This window comes from Pimephales promelas, chromosome 13 (assembly GCF_988280905.1).
Source record: "Pimephales promelas chromosome 13, fPimPro1.hap1.1, whole genome shotgun sequence".
In the NCBI taxonomy this organism is placed as follows: domain Eukaryota; kingdom Metazoa; phylum Chordata; class Actinopteri; order Cypriniformes; family Leuciscidae; genus Pimephales; species Pimephales promelas.
The window spans coordinates 34,295,502-34,314,766 of record NC_142781.1 but is presented as its reverse complement, the minus strand read 5'-3'; the positions used below and the strand labels follow the sequence as shown (position 1 = coordinate 34,314,766).

The 19,265-nt window shown below is 35.4% G+C and overlaps 1 protein-coding gene across 4 annotated transcripts in view; it reads left to right on the top strand.

Moving 5' to 3' along the window:
* disp1 (dispatched RND transporter family member 1) overlaps window positions 1–19,265 on the top strand; it is a 63,855-nt gene that overhangs the window by 39,168 nt on the left and 5,422 nt on the right. For all 4 annotated transcript variants that reach the window (XM_089118930.1, XM_089118929.1, XM_089118931.1 and 1 more), the window contains 6 exons: window positions 611–1,050; window positions 13,545–13,574; window positions 14,849–14,972; window positions 15,799–15,926; window positions 18,341–18,438; window positions 19,074–19,171. In XM_089118930.1, coding sequence (XP_088975056.1) covers window positions 635–1,050; window positions 13,545–13,574; window positions 14,849–14,972; window positions 15,799–15,926; window positions 18,341–18,438; window positions 19,074–19,171 — 894 coding nt within the window. In that variant the 5' untranslated portion in view covers window positions 611–634. The remainder of the gene's footprint in view (window positions 1–610; window positions 1,051–13,544; window positions 13,575–14,848; window positions 14,973–15,798; window positions 15,927–18,340; window positions 18,439–19,073; window positions 19,172–19,265) is intronic.

Genomic DNA, 19,265 nt, shown 5'->3' with positions numbered 1-19,265 from the left:
TACTTTAATGCGCTAAAATATAAAATGTCAAAAAGATTTGTGAACAACTGACTCTGAGTCGGTCGTTTTAATGATTCGGTCTCGATCTCCTGAGTTATTGGTAACTAATGATTCACTCATTATGTGAATAATAAAGGAGCTGGAAGGATGATGAGTTAATGACTAATTATATTTCTTATGTTTTTTTTTTTTTTGCAAGCGTTATTATAGTTAAAAATAATAAAACCATAAATCAAATTAATAAAAAAAATTATTGAAATAAAATTAATTTGAACTCAAATTATTTGGAAAAAAAAACGTACAAATATTTTAAAATTTTCAAGGCAACATTTCTCATTTTTATTTAGTTTAATGCGCTAAAATATAAAATGTCAAAAAGATTTGTGAACAACTGACTCTGACTTGGTCGTTTTAATGATTCGGTCTCTCGATCTCCTGAGTTATTGGTAACTAATGATTCACTCATTATGTGAATATTTAAAGAAATTAAATGATAAATAATAAATAATAAAATTAAAAATGAATAAAAGCTAAAGACACTGATGGATTTTTAGTGGTTATGGTGTGTGCATCTGTACGTGAGTGACCGTGATTGTGTGTTTATCTGCAGATTAAGTCCGGATCAGGAAGGATCATGACTTCCGACCTCCGGCCCCTCAGCAACGGCGGATCCGCCACAGGTTTCCCTGCCGCTAATGTCAGTGAAGACCAGGACCGGGACCAGGGAGTGTCCACGCATCCCGATGACCAGACCCGGTCGAGCCAAAATGGCGGACTCAAAGCCAACGGAAGCGCACTCCCGTCTTCGCCGAGCTCCTCGTCGCATGATTCTCCGAGGTTGGCCGTTCTGTTGCCCAACTCCCTGCCTCCGGCGTGTTGCGTGTACTGCTCGCCTCGGCCTGCCGTGTGCTGTAACGGGACCCCGCAGGACCTCGCGCTCTTCCAGAGTGCCCACATGGGCTCCTGCTGTGTGCAGGGCGTGCGCTGTTTCTGCATGCAGCATCACTGGCAGGAGCATCTCCAGAACCAGCCCAACATGCCCACGCTGAGGTGAGCATCTCCTCCGCACTGTATTTGGGGAAAACTACTACATTTTAACATTAATGGCGCTTTTCCACTACACAGTACCAGCTCGACTCGGCTCGGCTCGCGTAAAAGTTGTACCTGTACCGGGTAAATTTCTTTTAGTGATGTTACGTTCGTGAACGAATCGTTCTTTTTGAACGAATCTTTTAGGTGAACGAATCATTCTCGTTCACGTTATCCATTGACTCATATTTCTCGTTCACTGAAATTCCCCCTTCTACCACTGCGCGCCGCTATTGCGCGCATGCACAGCTCAATGAACCGTGTAGCTCTGTGGCCCGTTTCATCTGTCAAAGACAAAGAGTGACTAAACCTCGAGCCAATAGCCGTCGAGTATGATACGAGGACGGAGCATGTGATTTGTTGAATCTAGTGAACGAATACGCCCTTTATTGAGTTGCTTTGAGTTTGAACGTGTCCAATGAACTGTTACATACATCTCGTTCGTGAATGAAAGAACCAGTTGTTTGAACGTCAAGATAATAATGACGACGACGTTAACAGTGCAAGCTGATGGTTTAATTTAATAAAAGACAGCTTAAAATTTTCGTTTGTACTAAAATCTACAAACTACATCAGGTAATCTGCTAACTTCAATATGAGTGGCACCACTAGCACTGTTGTTTTGTGTGCATTTTGTATTATTTATTTTTATTATTGTTGTTTTACGTTTCAACAGTTTTATACTTTAAAAAATAAATATATATGTCATGTCATGTACTTTTGTTTGTTTAAAAACTGTAAAACATTTAAAAAAAAATAGAGTATTGATTATTTGCGTCACGTCATTCCAGCTCATTTGCGTCACTTGACTCACGTCAGCTAATAGCATTTCAGCTTGGGCTTAGAAGGCGCATGTAATTGGTTGGATCTACTCTGCTGAATGAGTCTGAACGAGAGAGAGATCTCCCGTTCGTGAACGAATTGAACGAATTGAACGAACTGGTTGCTATACCCAGTTCGTGTACCAGGTCGGCCATTCTGTCAATCTAGTTCATCAATCAGCAGAAAGTGAATGCAAAGCACAGGTATCCGTACTGTGAACGCGCAATTCATAACTTACATACAGAAAATAACTCCTCGTTTAACTCGTTATGACCAAACAAATAAAATGTTAACTAGCCTGCCTAGTATGCAAACAGATTAAAAAACACTTGTGATTTGGTCATCCGAAAAGAGTGTAATTTAAAAGATAAAAAGAGTGTTGAGACTTTGATCGCTTATTTAGACTTATTTTATCAATTTAATGAGTAGCCTAGGGCACAATTTTTAATAAAGTCAAATCAGTTTTTATTTTGTAACAAGTAAATACGTTGTTAACACATTTTGCCGCACCTGCTGCTAATGTATATGGAAAAAAAAACTGAACGAATCAGTGAACGAGTCTGAACGAATCAATTTGGTGAACGAACTAAAAATGAACGAGTCTCTGAAAAGAATCAAAATTTCCACCACTAATTTCTTTGTATCACCTCCACTGAGTTTATGAGCGAGCTGAGCCGGTACTAAAATGTGACGTGAAAACAATGCCGACTGCTGATTGGTCAGAGAGAATCGTCACCATTCACTGCGTCGTCATTGCACGCGCCAGATGGAGTACCCAGAATATCCCTGCCATTTTTAAATAGTTTGGCCAGAGATACTTACTAAACTTACTACTATTATTAAGGAAACTTGGAAGAATACGAGGAGGTGCAGACTTTCCTTTGTTTGGTTGCGCCATTTGTACGATTTTTTACCTTAAAATAATGTTCCCAAAACGGTTTCAGTGGTTCATCGAGTCGTAACAGGGTGATAGGCACCGATATCTGATTGCCAGATCGGGTCGTGGTTCTGTAGTTCTAATGAGACATAAGAAAACTACAAATTCGACTTGCTTTACGTCAAGCGTTACAATAGTCATTATTTCATTAATCGTTTCACAGCCCTAATATCATAATTAGATTTTTTTTAGTAATAGACACATTTATTTTTTGAGCACGTTGAGATTATCAGCATCACCGTTTAACATCTGAAGCTGATCAATTTGTTTAAAAAAAAAAAAAAAAAAAAAAAATATATATATATATATATATATATATATATAAATGAAGAGTTCAGATGCAAAAGCCTCTAAATGCCATTTGAAATTTTTTTTCTTGAATGATGATTTTTATCAAACTTGTATATTTAAGTTCAGTGATCTCACCACTTAACTGTCACCGTCCCACAGGTGGGACGTTTGCCACTATATTTTTAAAACAATAATATCTTAGTAAATACCTTAAATAATATTGACAAACTATATATCATTTGAAAGCTTACAATCTCTAGTTTCCATATTTGGTGACTGATTTTCAAAATATATTACAGAGGAGCCATAATTTATCAATATACAACAAGAATATTATCATACTCGTAAGGCGTGTTCAGACCTTTATTTTAAAATAGCAGTAAACATGAAAAATCATGAAAAAATGGTAGATACCTCAGTTTGTTTTCATGCCAAAAGTTCAAAAGATAGAATCCATTCAATTGTTTTGGAAAAAAAGGTCTGAAAAGTTTGAAATATCAAGAAAAAAATAATAAATTCACCATTTGTGACGTGTCAGCTAGCTATGACTTACATGCGTGTTCTTTGTATGTGTTTCTTAGAGGTTCAATTCATATCAAAATCTGCCAAACTTCCCATGCTACTTCTGAATAGGATCTCTACTTCAGAAATTGTATGAAAATTGTGAAAATAATGGTTCATATCACTCAAAACACGAATGGAAATGCAGACGCCCTTATATGGGCAGTAATGGAGTCTGATTGTGCCCTAGTGAAAAAGTTTGGTACTGCGCTCAAACAAAATCTCACTGAAAGCTCATTTTTTGAGATATCAACCTAAAATTTGAAACACAACTTGTTCAGATTTTTGGCTTTGATCTTTCTGCCATTTTAGAGTAGCCCAGGTTGTAAAAAAAATATATATTTTATGTAAAATATGAATAATTAATATTTTTACATTGTACATTTCCATAAACTTAAACTTCTATAACTTTTTTTCTGTTTCACTTTCTTAATTTATTTCACTTCTACAAAAATCTGCCAAATGTCTTCTTTAAAACAAGACCAATCATATGTCTATATTCCAAAGCGTTCTTGAATTACAACCATTTAAGTTCGAAATGTGCATTTTCATGTCTATTCAAAAAAGGGGGGGGGGGTGACAGTTAACAGGTTAAATGGCAATGATAATTACCTATTAATTGTTATTTAAGTGAAATTACTGAACTTAAATATACAAGTTTAATAAAAATCATCATTAAAGAAGAAAATTTCAAATGGCATTTAGAGGCTTTTGCATCTGAACTCTTCATATATATATATATATGCGTATGTATTATAATAATTGCCCGTACCCACAATGTTTTGGGCGAGATATATTGAGCCTCCCTATTGTCAAAGCACCTGCAGATCCTCCAGGCCGAGACTGACGGCAGCGGATCTTCCCGAGGAATGATTGATGGTTTCGTTGACTGAAAAAGAGGGAGCTGACATGTAGCCATCTGGGGTCATGTGACATGTTTAACTCTTCCTGACACGCTTCATTTACCTGACCCGAGGTTCTTCGTTTCTCCGACCAGGTGCAACACAGAGAGTGAGAGATCTGGATGTGCCGATGACATTTAGTTTGTCATTTCGCATCTCCTGATAATTAAACATCTGATATGTTCTGATTAGTTGATTTTCACTGAGGACAGAAGCCAGGCTTGACGCAGGGAACTTGTCTTGTCGTGACTGGTTAAGTCAACAGATGCTTCAATCTGCTAGTTCAGCAAGATGTTTAATCAACGTCAGAAACAGAAACTTTGATCAGTTCGGCCCAGTGTTGAAAGATTCACGTGAAGCTTCCAGGTCTTTGTTGCAGGACAGCCAGGCCTGGAAGATACTCACAAAACGTGTGTGTGTGTGTGTGTGTGTGTGACAGCTGCAAGCCCCGACCAGCCAACTAGCCTGAAAATAATCTGTGTTCTCAGTTTCATGGTATCTTTTCGAGAAGCCTTTACATGTTATCGGGAACAACAACTGTTTAGCTCGTGTCTCTCAATCTTCTGAACATCAGTTCTCAGTCTGATTTCTACATTTGATCTAATCATTGAATGCAAGCAAATTCTCAACTAGACTAAATGCATACAGAAATCTTTCTAATACTGTTTTCTGTTGAAAACCATTGTGAACAAATTTTGTTCAGGATACTTTGAGTATAAAGTTCTATTTCATTTATTTGTAATAGAATCTTTTGTAACATTATAAATGTCTTTACTGTAACTTTTGATCAAATTTAATGCATCTTTGCTGAATAAAAGTATTGATTTCTTTACCCCCCCCCCCCCATAAAAACTGTAGTGTATAATGTTACAAAAACTTTCTGTCAGATTTTTTTTTTCATCTATCATAAATATATCATTAAATCTATCATTAATAATCATACATATTTTTAAACATTAAATCATCATATTAGAGTGATTTCTGAAGGATCATGTAACACTGAAGACTGGAGTAATGATGACTTTGATCACAGGAATAAATTACACTTTACGATATATTCACATAGAAAACAGTTATTTTAAATGCTAATAATATTGCACAATATTACAGTGATAATCACTGAAATTAACAGATTAAACTAATTTGCAGATGAATTTATCTCTAAAATCATTTTGGCTATTAAAGTTTAAATCAGAGACTTTTTAGTATTGGGGAAAGTTACTTTTAAACGTAATGCAAAAATAATTTGAAATTATAATTTGAAATAATAAATAATAATAATAATTTTTATTATTAATAAAAAATAATTAAAATAATAATTATTCATTATTATATTAAAATAATAATTTGAAATTCATCGTGATAATTATCGATATTGACTGACATTAAAAAATTGTATTGCGATAATTTTTTTTTTTTATCCGTATTGCCCAGCCCTACTCTCATTCGAGTTACAAATCCGCAATGGATTTTTTATTAATTTTTTTTATTACATTAATACACTTATTGAAAGTGTTATTTAACTCATCTTCAATATACAGGTGAAACTCAAAAAATTACAATATCATGCAAAAGTTCAGTAATTCAACTTAAAAGGTGAAACTAATATATTATATAGACTCATTTCATGCAAAGTGAGATATTTCAAGCCTTTATTTGTTATAAGTTTGATGATTATGGCTTAAAGCTTATGAAAACCCCAAATTCGAGAATAGTGTGAAAAGGTTTTCATATCTGTAAGCCATAATCATCAAAATTATAACAAATAAAGCCTTGAAATATCTCACTTTGCATGTAATGAGTCTATATAATATGTTAGTTTCACCTTTTAAGTTGAATTACTGAAATAAATGAACTTTTGCACGATAGTTTCATCTGTATTGTTGTAAAAAAAAAATGTCTCTCCCAGCCTTAGGCTACACTTGTGTTTTTGGAAGCTGAGTTTTGCTTAAATGCTTTATTAATGCTACATTTGTTTTTTAAATATGTCACAGGCCTAGAAAGATTTCCAAACACTACAAGCGTTTAATCCCTAACCGGCGTCGCTTTAGCTCTAAAGTCTGCTCAGAAACGCATGCAGTCGAGCAGAACCAGTGTTTCAAACCCCCTCGCTGCTCGTGATCCACACCGCCAGTCACTTACATTACTTTTGGCAGCTCAATTGCACTGTAACACCAGCCAAAGGATGTTTTTTTTTTTTAGCTAAATGGTGCCATAAGCATTTCTATTCCATTATTCAGTGTATGCATAAATGTCAAAGTTTTGGATCTGCTTTTTAGAGGTCTTGTCAGGTTCTCTTCAATGTTAAGAGGTTTTGAGATCTTTGAAGGTTGTTTTGCATTGAATGAGCATGAATGAAACATTTTCTGGTGATGCATCTCAGGTCTTTTCGTGTCTAACTTGGTCCGGGTGCGTGAGGAACCCGTAGAGCCGGTGAAGATGCCCAGTGAAGATCAAAGCCCACCTGATAAACCCATAAACCATGATCAAAGACCCAGAGCAAGCAGGACCCAGTCATAACCTCAAATTAGGCCGATGTCTAGCTTGCTTATTCTCGTTTACTAAACAGATTGAAGCCTGTAGAAGGGTGAGGGAACAGCTGGAATGCATTAAGTCGATCTTGTATTTGATGCTAACGCTACAGGTGCAGTTATTATTATCCCGATCAAAGAGAAGATCCTTGCAGCAATTGCCCTTCAACATTTTTTGGTCCACTTCTAATAAATCGTGGCTTTATTCAAAAATGTTTCACTAGGCACCGTCGCAGCACGTACAGTTTTCATCCTGAATGTACAGATATGCAGCAAGGGAGTCGAAATCGCGGAAATAACCGGTTTCTCACCAAATCAGGCCAAAACGAAGTTCTTCTGGAGTTGCCAAACATTTCCTCTATTCAGTCCGTCGAGATCCGATGATCTCAATGAAGACACTGGAGAAAAGGAAGTTGTATAAAGCTAGTTTTCCACTAGTTTTTTTTTATATATCGCCTTCCCGTAGCTCAAGGTTGCTTTACATTGTACATTACAATACGTTTACACACATTACAAACAGTGTTGGGTGTAACTAATTAGTTACTGTAATTTAATTACTTTTCTCATGAAAATGTTAAGTAAGGGATTACTCTTCATTTATCAGTAATTTAATTACAGTTACTTCTGATGTAATTGAGGTAAATACTGTGTATAGATCAATCCGATCTCGCAGCGATTCGTATGCATTTTATGAGGTGTCTAAATCGTACGACCACACTCGTACAAATTCGTATGAATTATTGTAAAATATGTATGAAAAAAGTGTAAAATGTCATGAGATCAGACATAAAACAATAGTGGGTTTAACATCAAAATGTCTTGTCTGATGTTAAAAAGTATGTTTTTATAATGTAACCTTCTCCACCTTGGTCAGTTTAAGGATAATTCATGCAATTTTATAGTATTTATTTGAAAGAATTAAAATAGATTCATGTCTATCCTTGTATTATTCAGCTGGTTGAGATTGATATGGGATTTTGAAAGTAATTAGTAATTAAAAGTAATTAAATATTTTTTAGAGAGAGTAATCTAATTACACTGTTGAAGAGGTAATTAGTAACTAGTAATTAATTACTTTTTTAGAGTAACTTACCCAACACTGCTTACAAACACATTATTATAGTCACATTATCCAAAATAGATGTCCTGTTAAAGGCCCGTTCACACCGATAACTATTAAAGTCCCCCTGTAGTCAATAATTGTATCCCTTAAAACTCATGTTTAATCTCTAAAATTATATATTTAAATGTTTCCTTGAGAAAATCTAACTTTCTTAACGTACTTTGCGACCGTTAAAAAAGTACGTTAGTATAGTATGAATTTGTCCGGACGTACTACATGCGCCATCGCCGACATGTTGTTGTCGCGTGACATACGCTGTCACAACAGTGCGAAAATTTAAAGCGCCGTGAACGTGAACTTTCTGGCTCGTAAGTAAGTAGCTAAACTGAACGGTTCTACGAGCTTAGCGGACTATAAATATCTCCGGTTGCTAAATAAACCACCAGGCGAAACCAAGTTATTGTTTGTGAAAACTTTAGATTTCGATTGCAAAACGAATTAAAATTCAAATTATAATTAAAATTATTAAAAAAAGGGATCTAATATTACTAAACTAATGTGTTATTTGGCAAGTGACGATAGTATAAGCGGGTTAATGCCCGACGAGGTGTCCATCGTCTAGGGATTAATGGGAAACCGTCCGACGCACGTCATCCATTAATATCTGACAATGGACACCTCGTCGGGCATCAACCCTTACTTCACCAAGTCAAGATTTCAGTTTCATTTCCATTAAATGTTCCGGTTAGGAATTTTCCATAGAAATCCATCTTGAAATCTCTCAAAGTTTCGCTATCTTGTCTGTCTCCTCAAATTTCCTGGCTTCTCCTTTCATTTCCTCTCTTTTCCTGTCCCATTCACACTCAACCTTCTTTCTACCTCGAATTGCACACCCTCTTTTTAGTGGAGCTTGTGACGATGTTGTTTTCCCCGAGTGTTGTGTTGCTAAGACTCATGGGAAATACACTAGTACAGTACTGTCTGGCTTTGCGTCTGGGGTCGTGAACTTCTTTCTTAGATCCTGTGGCCTGAAAAAAAAAAGAAAAAAATGAGTGAGAGAATCGAGCCCAAGCCTTTGAATCTCAATCAAGCTTTGGTAAAAGAGATGTTTTGCAGGATTGCCTGTCTGATGTTTTGCTGAAGCTGAATCTGGATGTTGTACGCAAACAATGAACTCTGCCTGCGGTGCGCTTGCTAAATGAGTTTGGCCCATGTCTAGACATGCTTGATATTAAAGGAGAGTCCGTTGCTATTCACACACTCTTAGAGTTGAATGAAATGATTCTTGAGGCTTTAAATTGGACCTTTTTTTTTTTCAAAGTCTTGTTGTTTCTGCTTCAATGTTCATTATTCTCCTCATATTCTCCATTGTTGCGGCTCCTCTCTTCCCAGTCCGTCAGTAACGCTCTGTTTAGTTCCTGTCTCTATGAGGCTCCTCCTTCTGAAAAGCACACTCTGCTCTGATTGGTCAGCTGGATCAGTGTGTTTTGATTGGTCGAGTGCTTGGAGTATATTTGGGAAATGTCCCGCCCCTTACCGTAAACGCCAGTTTAACACACTACTAACTAACTCAACCAGGCCCCGCCCCTTTTATTCTGCGCATTAATTATTATAATGAGGAATATTGTGACGTGTTTGTTCCTGGTTCATTCCTGTATTGAGAAGTGGTTTTATATTTACACTTCCGTTTTTTATAAATAGTGGAAAAGAATGGTGTAATTCGATTCCAAAAGGCAATTCTATTCAATGAATTGAAAACATACAGTGATTGAGCCATTTCTTTTAAGTGAATCCAACACATACTGCTTGGTGTTATGTTGTATTTAAAGGGACAGTTCACCCCAAAAATGAAAACACTGTTATCATTTACTCTCCCTCATGTTGTTCCAAACCTCTATGAGTTTCTTTCTTCTGCTGAACAGAAAAGAAGATATTTTAAGGAATGTCTTTAACCAAACAGTTTATGGACCTCATTGACTTCCATAGTGTTTAACTATGTGGCGCATCAGCAAATAAATGGCACATTTTAAAAATTATTTAAAAAAAAAAAACCTCTTGAAAATAAGTGCAACAATCACTTATTTCTTTGAAACGATGACGTTTTAGCCATCTCAATGTTGACTTTGAGTCGAAACCTCTACAGTTAGATAAACATCATACATTTTTTTGGTTTGATTTTGGTTTCAGAGACTTTTATCCAAAGTGGCATTTCTTCATCAAAAGCACTAAAGTTATAGTTATAGTAATAAAGAACTGGAATCAGAATCGATAAATTCCTTATGATTCATATATTTATGTGTTCATGTTTAACTGCTGATCTCTAGCGATTCAAATCATTTGATAACAATATTCAAATATGAGCAATTGGGTAGTCATAACGATATCACTCTAATAAACAGAGGTTAACGTTTACATCAACTGAACAGACATTTATTAAATGTGCTGTAAATAATCGTTAATTAACCAAATATCTTGAGTTTAGTACTTTATTTGGGTATTTTGGTCAATTTAGATGCATTTTGCCCATTTTAAGTTGAAATGTGTTAATCGGGTTATTTCGCAATGCATGTTTTATTGTGCGTTTTGTATTTTGGCGTCTCAGCTGTCGAATACTTGCAGTAGGAGGCCAGTAGATAATGAAGATGTTTCTTGGACAGCTTGTAACTGTTTGCCACAGTGTTGAAATCCAGCCTGGAGTCCATAAATCCACATATGTCAAAGCAGAGAATGTGGAGATATCAGGCGTTGACCTCCAGACCTCGTGGATTGAGCCTTCTCCATTTCTGCACACGTGTGCACGTCATTCACATGTGCGTTGTGGTTTGTTCTCAGCTGTTGTGTGATTATAGTTTCAGCCATGACAAATAAAAGCTGAATTTCAGCCTGAAGATTATTCAGATTTGCAGTGTTTTATACACTGAATGCTGCATGTTAACCATTATAATATATGCAGTATATGCATGTTTTTGTTTTTCATCAAGTGATTAAAAACTAAAAATTATTTTAAAAATAAATTGTAATTTATTCCTGTGATGAAAGCTGAATTTTCAGCATCATTACTCCAGTCTTCAGTCAGTGTCACATGACCCTTCAGAAATCACTCTAATGTGATGATCTGATGATCAAGAAACATTTCCTTTAAGAGTGAAAGACACAGCATTTATTTTTATTTCCTTTGTGCAAGAACTTTCCGTAAACAATTGAATCCTAAAATCGAGAAAAAAAAAAAAAACACAAAAGATTATTGTTGCCACACTGTCACTTTGATCAATTTAATGTATCATTACTGAATAAAAGTGCTAATTTCTTTAAAAAAAAAAAAAATCTTACCGACTCAAACTTTTTGAATGGTAGTGTATAGATGGCTTACATAATTATATCTAAATATTTGCTAATATTAAGTACATATCTAAATATTTCAGTACTTTTGGCGGGGTTTCTCTTAACCCTCTTGTTTATTTCAATGAAATAAATTAACCATATTTTAGTTTAATCTTTTTTTATTTAATATTTTGTATTTTTTATGGGATTTTCTGGTGCTATGCAATAATCAATTTGTTCACATTTTGAACATAGACTTGAAAATTTAATATTCAACTTAAACAGTCATAAATCTTGAAAGTTTGGTCTCTTTTTAAAGTTTAAAAAGAAGTGAACCTAAAAAAAGTTAAAGAATTTAACATTTATAATTGTTATAAAACAAATGCTGTTTTATATTTTTATATGAAAAATATATTTTCTAAAACTGTGAGAAAATCAAAGCCACGATCTAAACAAGCAGTGTTTTAAATTTGAGGTTGATATCTCAAAAAAATGAGCTTTCAGTCAGATTGTGTTTGGCTGCAGTACCAAACGCTTCCACTAGATGAAATTTGCTTCCCATTGATTTCTAATGCAAGTAAATTTAATTTATAAAGCACATTTACACACGGCATAAAACTGACCAAAGTGTTGTACAGTGTGAATAACTAAAAAGACAAATAATACAATATTTAAAAAAAAAAATTAAAACCTTTTCGTTTTGGGTGTGTTCACCTATCAAGTGCCAAAGTGTCACACCATTCTGATGAAGTAAATAAAGAGAAAAATAAAATGTGTCCAAATTGACTGTAGATCACCAAGTGTGCATGTACTGGACTCTTTCAAGCCTCTACACTATTTTCCATCTTCCTCGTTTGACCTCTGACCTTCACTCCCTCCGCAACCGTTGTTTCCTCATTTTCTTTAGTTAATTAACCTTTTTAGCTGTAAACATTTCTCCACAAAGCAACCAGGCTGAAAAATTCCTATTCAACCGAAGCAAATGAACTACACCTAATTAAATTTTTTTGTTTTTTTTCTGGCTAACCAGAGAACAAAAGTTGCATACATCCAAATATGAAATCACACGGCTCACTCCCAAATAGCTTTCAAGAACTGTTGCACTCCAGTGGAATAATCCGTCCCGATATCTCATAGACGTTATTCCACTTTGGACCATCTCTCATTCACGCCCTTGAATTCCTCCGTCCGTGGCCCAAACATGGAGCGTTCGCTGATAGCGCACCTTATAAATCATCGCATTGGTTTTTCCCCTCGTCCTCGCTACGTTAGCACAGGAAGCGGAGGAAATCTGGTCCTCGTTATTTACTCTTGGCTTTGGTTATTTGATTATGGTCTGTCTGCATGTACTTCTCTCTGATTGCATGGAGAAGGACGCGCACCTCTCCGTTTTTTTCTTCTTAAAGCCTAATGGGACTCACCTTGAGCCGAATATGCAGATGCTTCAAAGTCTGAGTGCTTGCAACATCTGGTTGTTGTATTAACGTGTCCGTTGAACTTTCAAAGGGATTTACGGCTGCTCTAGAAGTCGCCCTGTGGTGAAAAATTCTTGCCAATGGCTTTTGTTCATATGTGCCTCCCAGTGCCATAGCAACCACTAATTATAGCATTCCTTGGATTCCCTTTTAAGACGACGAGGAAGAAAATTACAGCCACCTCTTGGCCCTGTGACCCCACTGCTCACTATGTGATATAGCAATATTGGTTGCCTTCAAAGATGTCCTGCCTTATGATTTGTTTGTTTAGGCAGGCTTTTGCTCATATTTAGAGTATTAAAAAGCATCCTGCATCTGTGTGTGTGCATGCTGATGCCATTTTGGTCCTCTAATATGAACATCCGTGATGGTTTTGATTCAAAGGAAAGGAGACTGCTGTGATTTCCCTACAGGAATGTGTATGTGGTCTGGAGATCGCTCTGTTCAAACACTGTCATGAAAAAACATGTCTCTCCACGCAGGTAGTTTTAATCCACTGTTTGGCTCTTAAATCTAATTGATTTATGTTTTTTTTTTACTTGTGTCTTTCAGCCCTCCGAGGCCTTTTCGGTTTCCCAAAAGGTAAGCTCACTGTTGAACTCGATTTTTTTTATTTATGAGATTTTGCCAAATTTAGCAAAAACATTATTAGTTCTTTTAAATTATTTAATTTTATTATTTTGTTTTGCATGTATTTAAGTGGTAATGTATGGAAGTTTGTTTCCACCGTTGGATAAAGCATTTAAAAGGTAATTGCGACTATTTTTTTCACAATTCTGACTTTTTTTCTCGCCGTTGAGTTTACATCTGTTTATTCTGATTTTTTTATTCTTCAGAATTGGCCTGATAACTCGCAATTGTTGAGTTTATATCTCAACATTCTGAGAAAAGAAGTCAGAATTTCAAGATATAAAGTCACAATTGCAAGAAAAATGTCAGAATTATGAGATATAAAGCCCAATTTTGAGTAAAAAAGTCAGAATTGCGTGAAAAAAGTCAGTATTGTGATATATAAACATGCAATTGCCAGAAAAAAGTCAGAATTGCCTGAAAAAAAGCCAAAATTGTGGGAAAAAAGTCAGTATTGTGAGAGAAAAAAACTCAGTATTGTGATATATAATCATGCATTTGCCAGAAAAATTTCAGAATTGCCAGAAAAAGTCAAAATTGCAGGAAAAAAGTCAGAATTGCGAGATATAAACACGCAGTTGCCAGAAAAAGTCAGAATTGTGATGTATATAAAGCCCAATAATGAGGAAAAAATGTAAAAATTGTGGGAAAAAAGTCAGAATTGCGAGATATAAAACACGCAATTGAAAGAAAAAGTCAGAATCGTCCTAATAAAAGTCAAAATTGTGTGAAAAAATTCTGTATTGTGAGAAAAAATTATCAGTATTGTGATATATAAACACGCAATTGCCAGAAAAAATTTCAGAATAGCCAGAAAAAGTCATAATTGCAGGAAAAAGGTCAGAATTGTAAGGGATAAAGCCCAGTTTTGAGAAGAAAAAAAGTCAGAATTGTGAGAGATAAAGCCCAGTTTTGAGAAAAAAAAGTCAGAATTGCGGGAAAAAAGTCAGTATTGTGCGAGAGAAACTCACAATTGCCAGAAAAAAGTTAGAATTGCAAGACATAAACACACAATTGTTAGTTTATATTCTGTTTATATTCTGTAATTCCGACTTTATTACCTCACTATTCTGACTTAATAGCCTCACAATTCTGAGAAAAGTTTGAATTCTGAGATAAAAAGCAATAATCTTTTAAATCGTTTTTTTTTTTTTTTCCGTGGCGCAAACAGGCTTCCATAGCAATGTGCATTAAATGCTTGATGAATGAATCTTTCTCAATTGCAGTTATGCAGAGCTCATTGCTGATTGGCCGGTGGTGGTGTTGGGGGTGTGTACCGTTCTCATCGTGGTGTGTGCTCTGGTCGGGATTCTCGTGCCTGACCTGCCTGACTTCTCAAATCCACTGCAGGTGAGCGTGAGGAACATTGGCAGCGAAATGTTTTGGTTTTGTCCTTAAATAGTTTTTCGAGGGCCGAAATCAGGACGCATTTACATTACATGGTTCAAGTGACCCAATTCTGATCAGATATGACCCACGAATGTGTACACAGGAAAAATCCACACATATCTTGATATTTTTAGATCGGTTTCAGGCCTCATTCATATGTGTAATAGAAAGGATATAAGTGGACAGATTGGATATTCCCATCATTGAAAAAGCGACGGTGAGGAATGACATCAGCTCTTGTTAACTCCGCCTTAAGAGACCAATGTTTTGACCTTTAGAGATTGTGCATCCATTTCAAATTGTTTTTACTTCCTTTTTGGCTGCAGTTTTTCCCGGTTCAGTACGTCTACCTTGGCTTGTCGGATAATGGGGCACTTTTAAAAGATGATGTAAGCTGGTCGTGAAATCTGATATAGTCAACAAATCAAAATTGGGCGTAATTAGCTCTTCTCTAATGGATGTTTTGACCGTTCAGCATCTATTTTGTGTATCTAGTTTAACACCAATTAAACTTGTCAGCTGTGTAGACACAAGCTCTGGATCGACAAAATCAATTTCTAGATTTTAATCAGCATTTATATGCTTTTCTAAAAATCCCCCTGTAGTCAAAAAAAATTATTTGATCACCAAAATGTCATATTTTTGTAACTTTTATTTGATGAACTGTTAATTGACATCCCTGCTCTTATTGTTGTTATTAATCCCTACATGGATCAAATCCTGATGGAAAAATGTCTACAGAAGAACGGCAGTCTGAGTGAAGATTTGTTGTCATTTGTCTTATTAGGGATTTGAACCGAGGGGCACTGCAATAGGCCAGCGACTTGTAACATGGAACAACATGGTGAAAAACACGGGATACAAGGCGACGCTGGCCAACTACCCCTTCAAATACGCAGATGAGCAGGCCAAAAGGTAACAGAGTCCACTTCTTTCTTATCCGATAACCATATTTTCCTTCGTATTAGTCATATTCATTATGTGAGGATTAGAACTCAGACTAGGATTGGTTGAAATAGTTACTGGATTGCAGTGTCTACAGGATTTTGGTTTTGTAGTAATGGCCTTTATTTATGTTTAATTAGAAATATGCATCTTTAAGGAGTAGTTTTTAAAAAAAAAATTTACTCACCCTCATGTCATCCAAGATGTCCATGTCTTTCTTTCTTCAGTCGAAAATAAATTAAGGTTTTTGATGAAAACATTCCAAGATTTTCTCCATATAATGGACTTCAATGGGGACCAAACGGTTCAAGGTCCAAATGAGATTTTCAGTGCAGCTTCAAAGGGCTTTAAACGACACCAGTCGATGAATAAGGGTCTTATCATGCGAAACGATCACTCATTTAAAAAAAGAACGAATCTTTCCGTTCATGGAATCAACCAAATGACTCGAAAAAAGATTCGTTCATTTTGATGAACGAGTTCGAACAGGAGAGTCACGAACGCGCATCTCAGAACAGAGGCGACCATTTGTCCTTATAAAACTTAAATGTTTTTTATTTATTGTTTTTGAAATGACCAATCGTTTCACTTGATAAGACCCTTATTCATCGTCTGGAATCGTTTAAAGCCCTTTGAAGCTGCACTGAAACTCTCATTTGGACCTTGAACCGTTTGGACCCCATTGAAGTCCATTATATGGAGAAAATCCTGGAATGTTTTCATCAAAAACCTTCATTTCTTTTCGACTGAAGAAAGAAAAACGTGGACATCTCGGATGACATGGGGGTGAGAAAATTATCAGCATATGTTTTTTTTAAAGTGAAATACTCCTTCAAATGCATAAAATTCTGCACACCAGCGTACTAATTTTATGTATCTGTGAAATCTAATACATTGACAAGCGGTCCATGTGACTACTGGAAATACTGGAAAACTTTTTTGCTCCTGAATTTAATGAGATGTGTGTTGGCTCATCTGATCCGGATCATTGTAAGTTGGATTAGAGATCATGACAGAAGCGAGTGTGTGTATGGCACGGCTCCGTCTCAGCGTGTGTGTATTAGGCGTCTTCCCTCTGATTAAAGAGACTTCCTGTCTGTGGAACAGGATGTGCTGTCAGAAACAGTCCTGCCCTCTGTCAGTAATAATGATAACGGGCATTTCAATCGCGGATCTCTAATGGCAACAACATGAAGAGGGTTTCCTGTGGCTGAAATTGTTCTGGAATTAATAATTAGCGAGGATTTTCGGTTCCACTTTATTTTGATAGACATTCTACTTGAAAGTTACCCAAATAAAACCTCAACTCCCTGTCACACGAAACCATAATCTAGCGGTTCTTAACTTGCGATCTGATTCTTGTCAGATTTAGACAGCTTTGATGAATTAAAAATCATAACACTTTATTTTAATAGTCCACTTTAGATATTCTGCTAACTATAAGTAACTTTGCAACTGCATGTCAGCTAACGCTCAGAGTATTAGTAGACTGTTAGGTTAGGGTTAGAGTTCGGGTTAGTGGAATAAAGCATGCTGTTATGGGGTTAAAATTGTTGCATTATTCCAAATAAATAGATTGAGATTCACAAATAAATATCAAGAGATTCACAAAAAATATATATAAAAGTCACAATTAAATAAAATGAGATTTTGCAAACAAAGTTTTATTTTTATTTTTTGCAAATGTGTTTTACATCACAAACACAACTCTGCTTGGCATTTATTTGTGAACTGCTTTCTGTGCATTTGTAAATCGCTGCACACGTTTGTGAATCTCTTCTTGTGCATTTGTAGTGCAGACAAATTCACAAATAAGCGGACTCCACCCCCTGTTTCCTCGAGCCAATCAGATAACGGCCTCATTGAGCTGACCAACCATAGCATGTTTTCGCTACAACCAATCCTGTGTTTGTGTTTCAAAATCTACAAATAAAACCCATTTGTGAAATATATATATATATATATATATATATATATATATATATATATATTTGCAAATCTTATTTAATTTATTTGTGAGTTTATATTTTTTGTGGAACTTTTTACATTTATTTGTGGATCTTAATCTATTTATATATGAATTTGATACATTTTTGTGAATCTCTCTACATTTATTTGTGAATCTCAATCTATTTATTTGGAATAATGCAACAATTCTAACCCCATATGTACTTGTAAAGTTACTTATAGTTAGTAGAACATCTAAAGTGGACTATTAAAATAAAGTGTTGTGATTTTTCATTCATTAAATCTCTCTAAATCTGACAAGAATCAGATCGCAAGTTAAGAACCGCTAGATCATGGTTTCGTGTGAGGTTAATATTGAGCCATATTTTGAAATGCATTGATTTAAGTTGCAAATACTCTCCTTTTCTGTGTTTTAGTCACCAAGATGACCGGTGGCCCAAGGATCACTATGATAGAAAAAAAAGACAAGCGGAGTGGGATTTCAGTAAAGACAGTTTCTTCTGTGATGTACCAGGTGAGTTTTTACATTCACTCTTATGATAATAGAAATTACCACACTCCAAAACCATTGGTTCGGTTTTCAAAAATACAATAAAATCAGTATTTCAGATTGTAAAATGTTACAATTTAAAGATATTACTATTATTTTCTATTTTATTTATTTATTTTGAACACATTTTCAAATGTAATTTATTCCAGCATCATTACTCCAGTCTTCAGTGTCACATGATCCTTCAGAAATCAGTCTAATATGCTGATTTGCCGCTGACAAATGTATTTTGGAGGCAATATACGTCAAAAATGAAGCACAGATCTATGACATACGCTATTGGAGATGTGGTGACATGTATCAAATCTGCCACCTAGTGGACCAATGAGAGGTTTTTCTTAGTTTTAAGGGTCATGAAACCCCAAAACACATAGGGTTATATCTTTAAAATGCATCAAGATGCCCTAAAATCATTTTTTTTTTTCTCCGTGGTCATATTTTAATATTCATCTCTGTATAATGTGTTTTATTGGTTGTTTTCTCCCCTTTTCCCACCTTCTATTCTCCCACTTTTACATTTTTTGAGACTTTTTCCAACTCAGCCAGACTAAAACAGGTTGCATTTGATGACACTTTAATTAAATGTTGTCTCTCTACAGGTGACAGCTATTCCCGAATCGTATTTGCCTCTGCAGAGGGAAAGAACTTGTGGAATATACAGGCAATAAAGTCCATGTGCAATTTTGACAATACACGGGTATGTAGCATTGCATTGCATCTATTGGTTATACCATTTGCAGATGCATGATGTAGGAAATGTGTTTTATATTAGTGTTTTTCATGTCTGATTC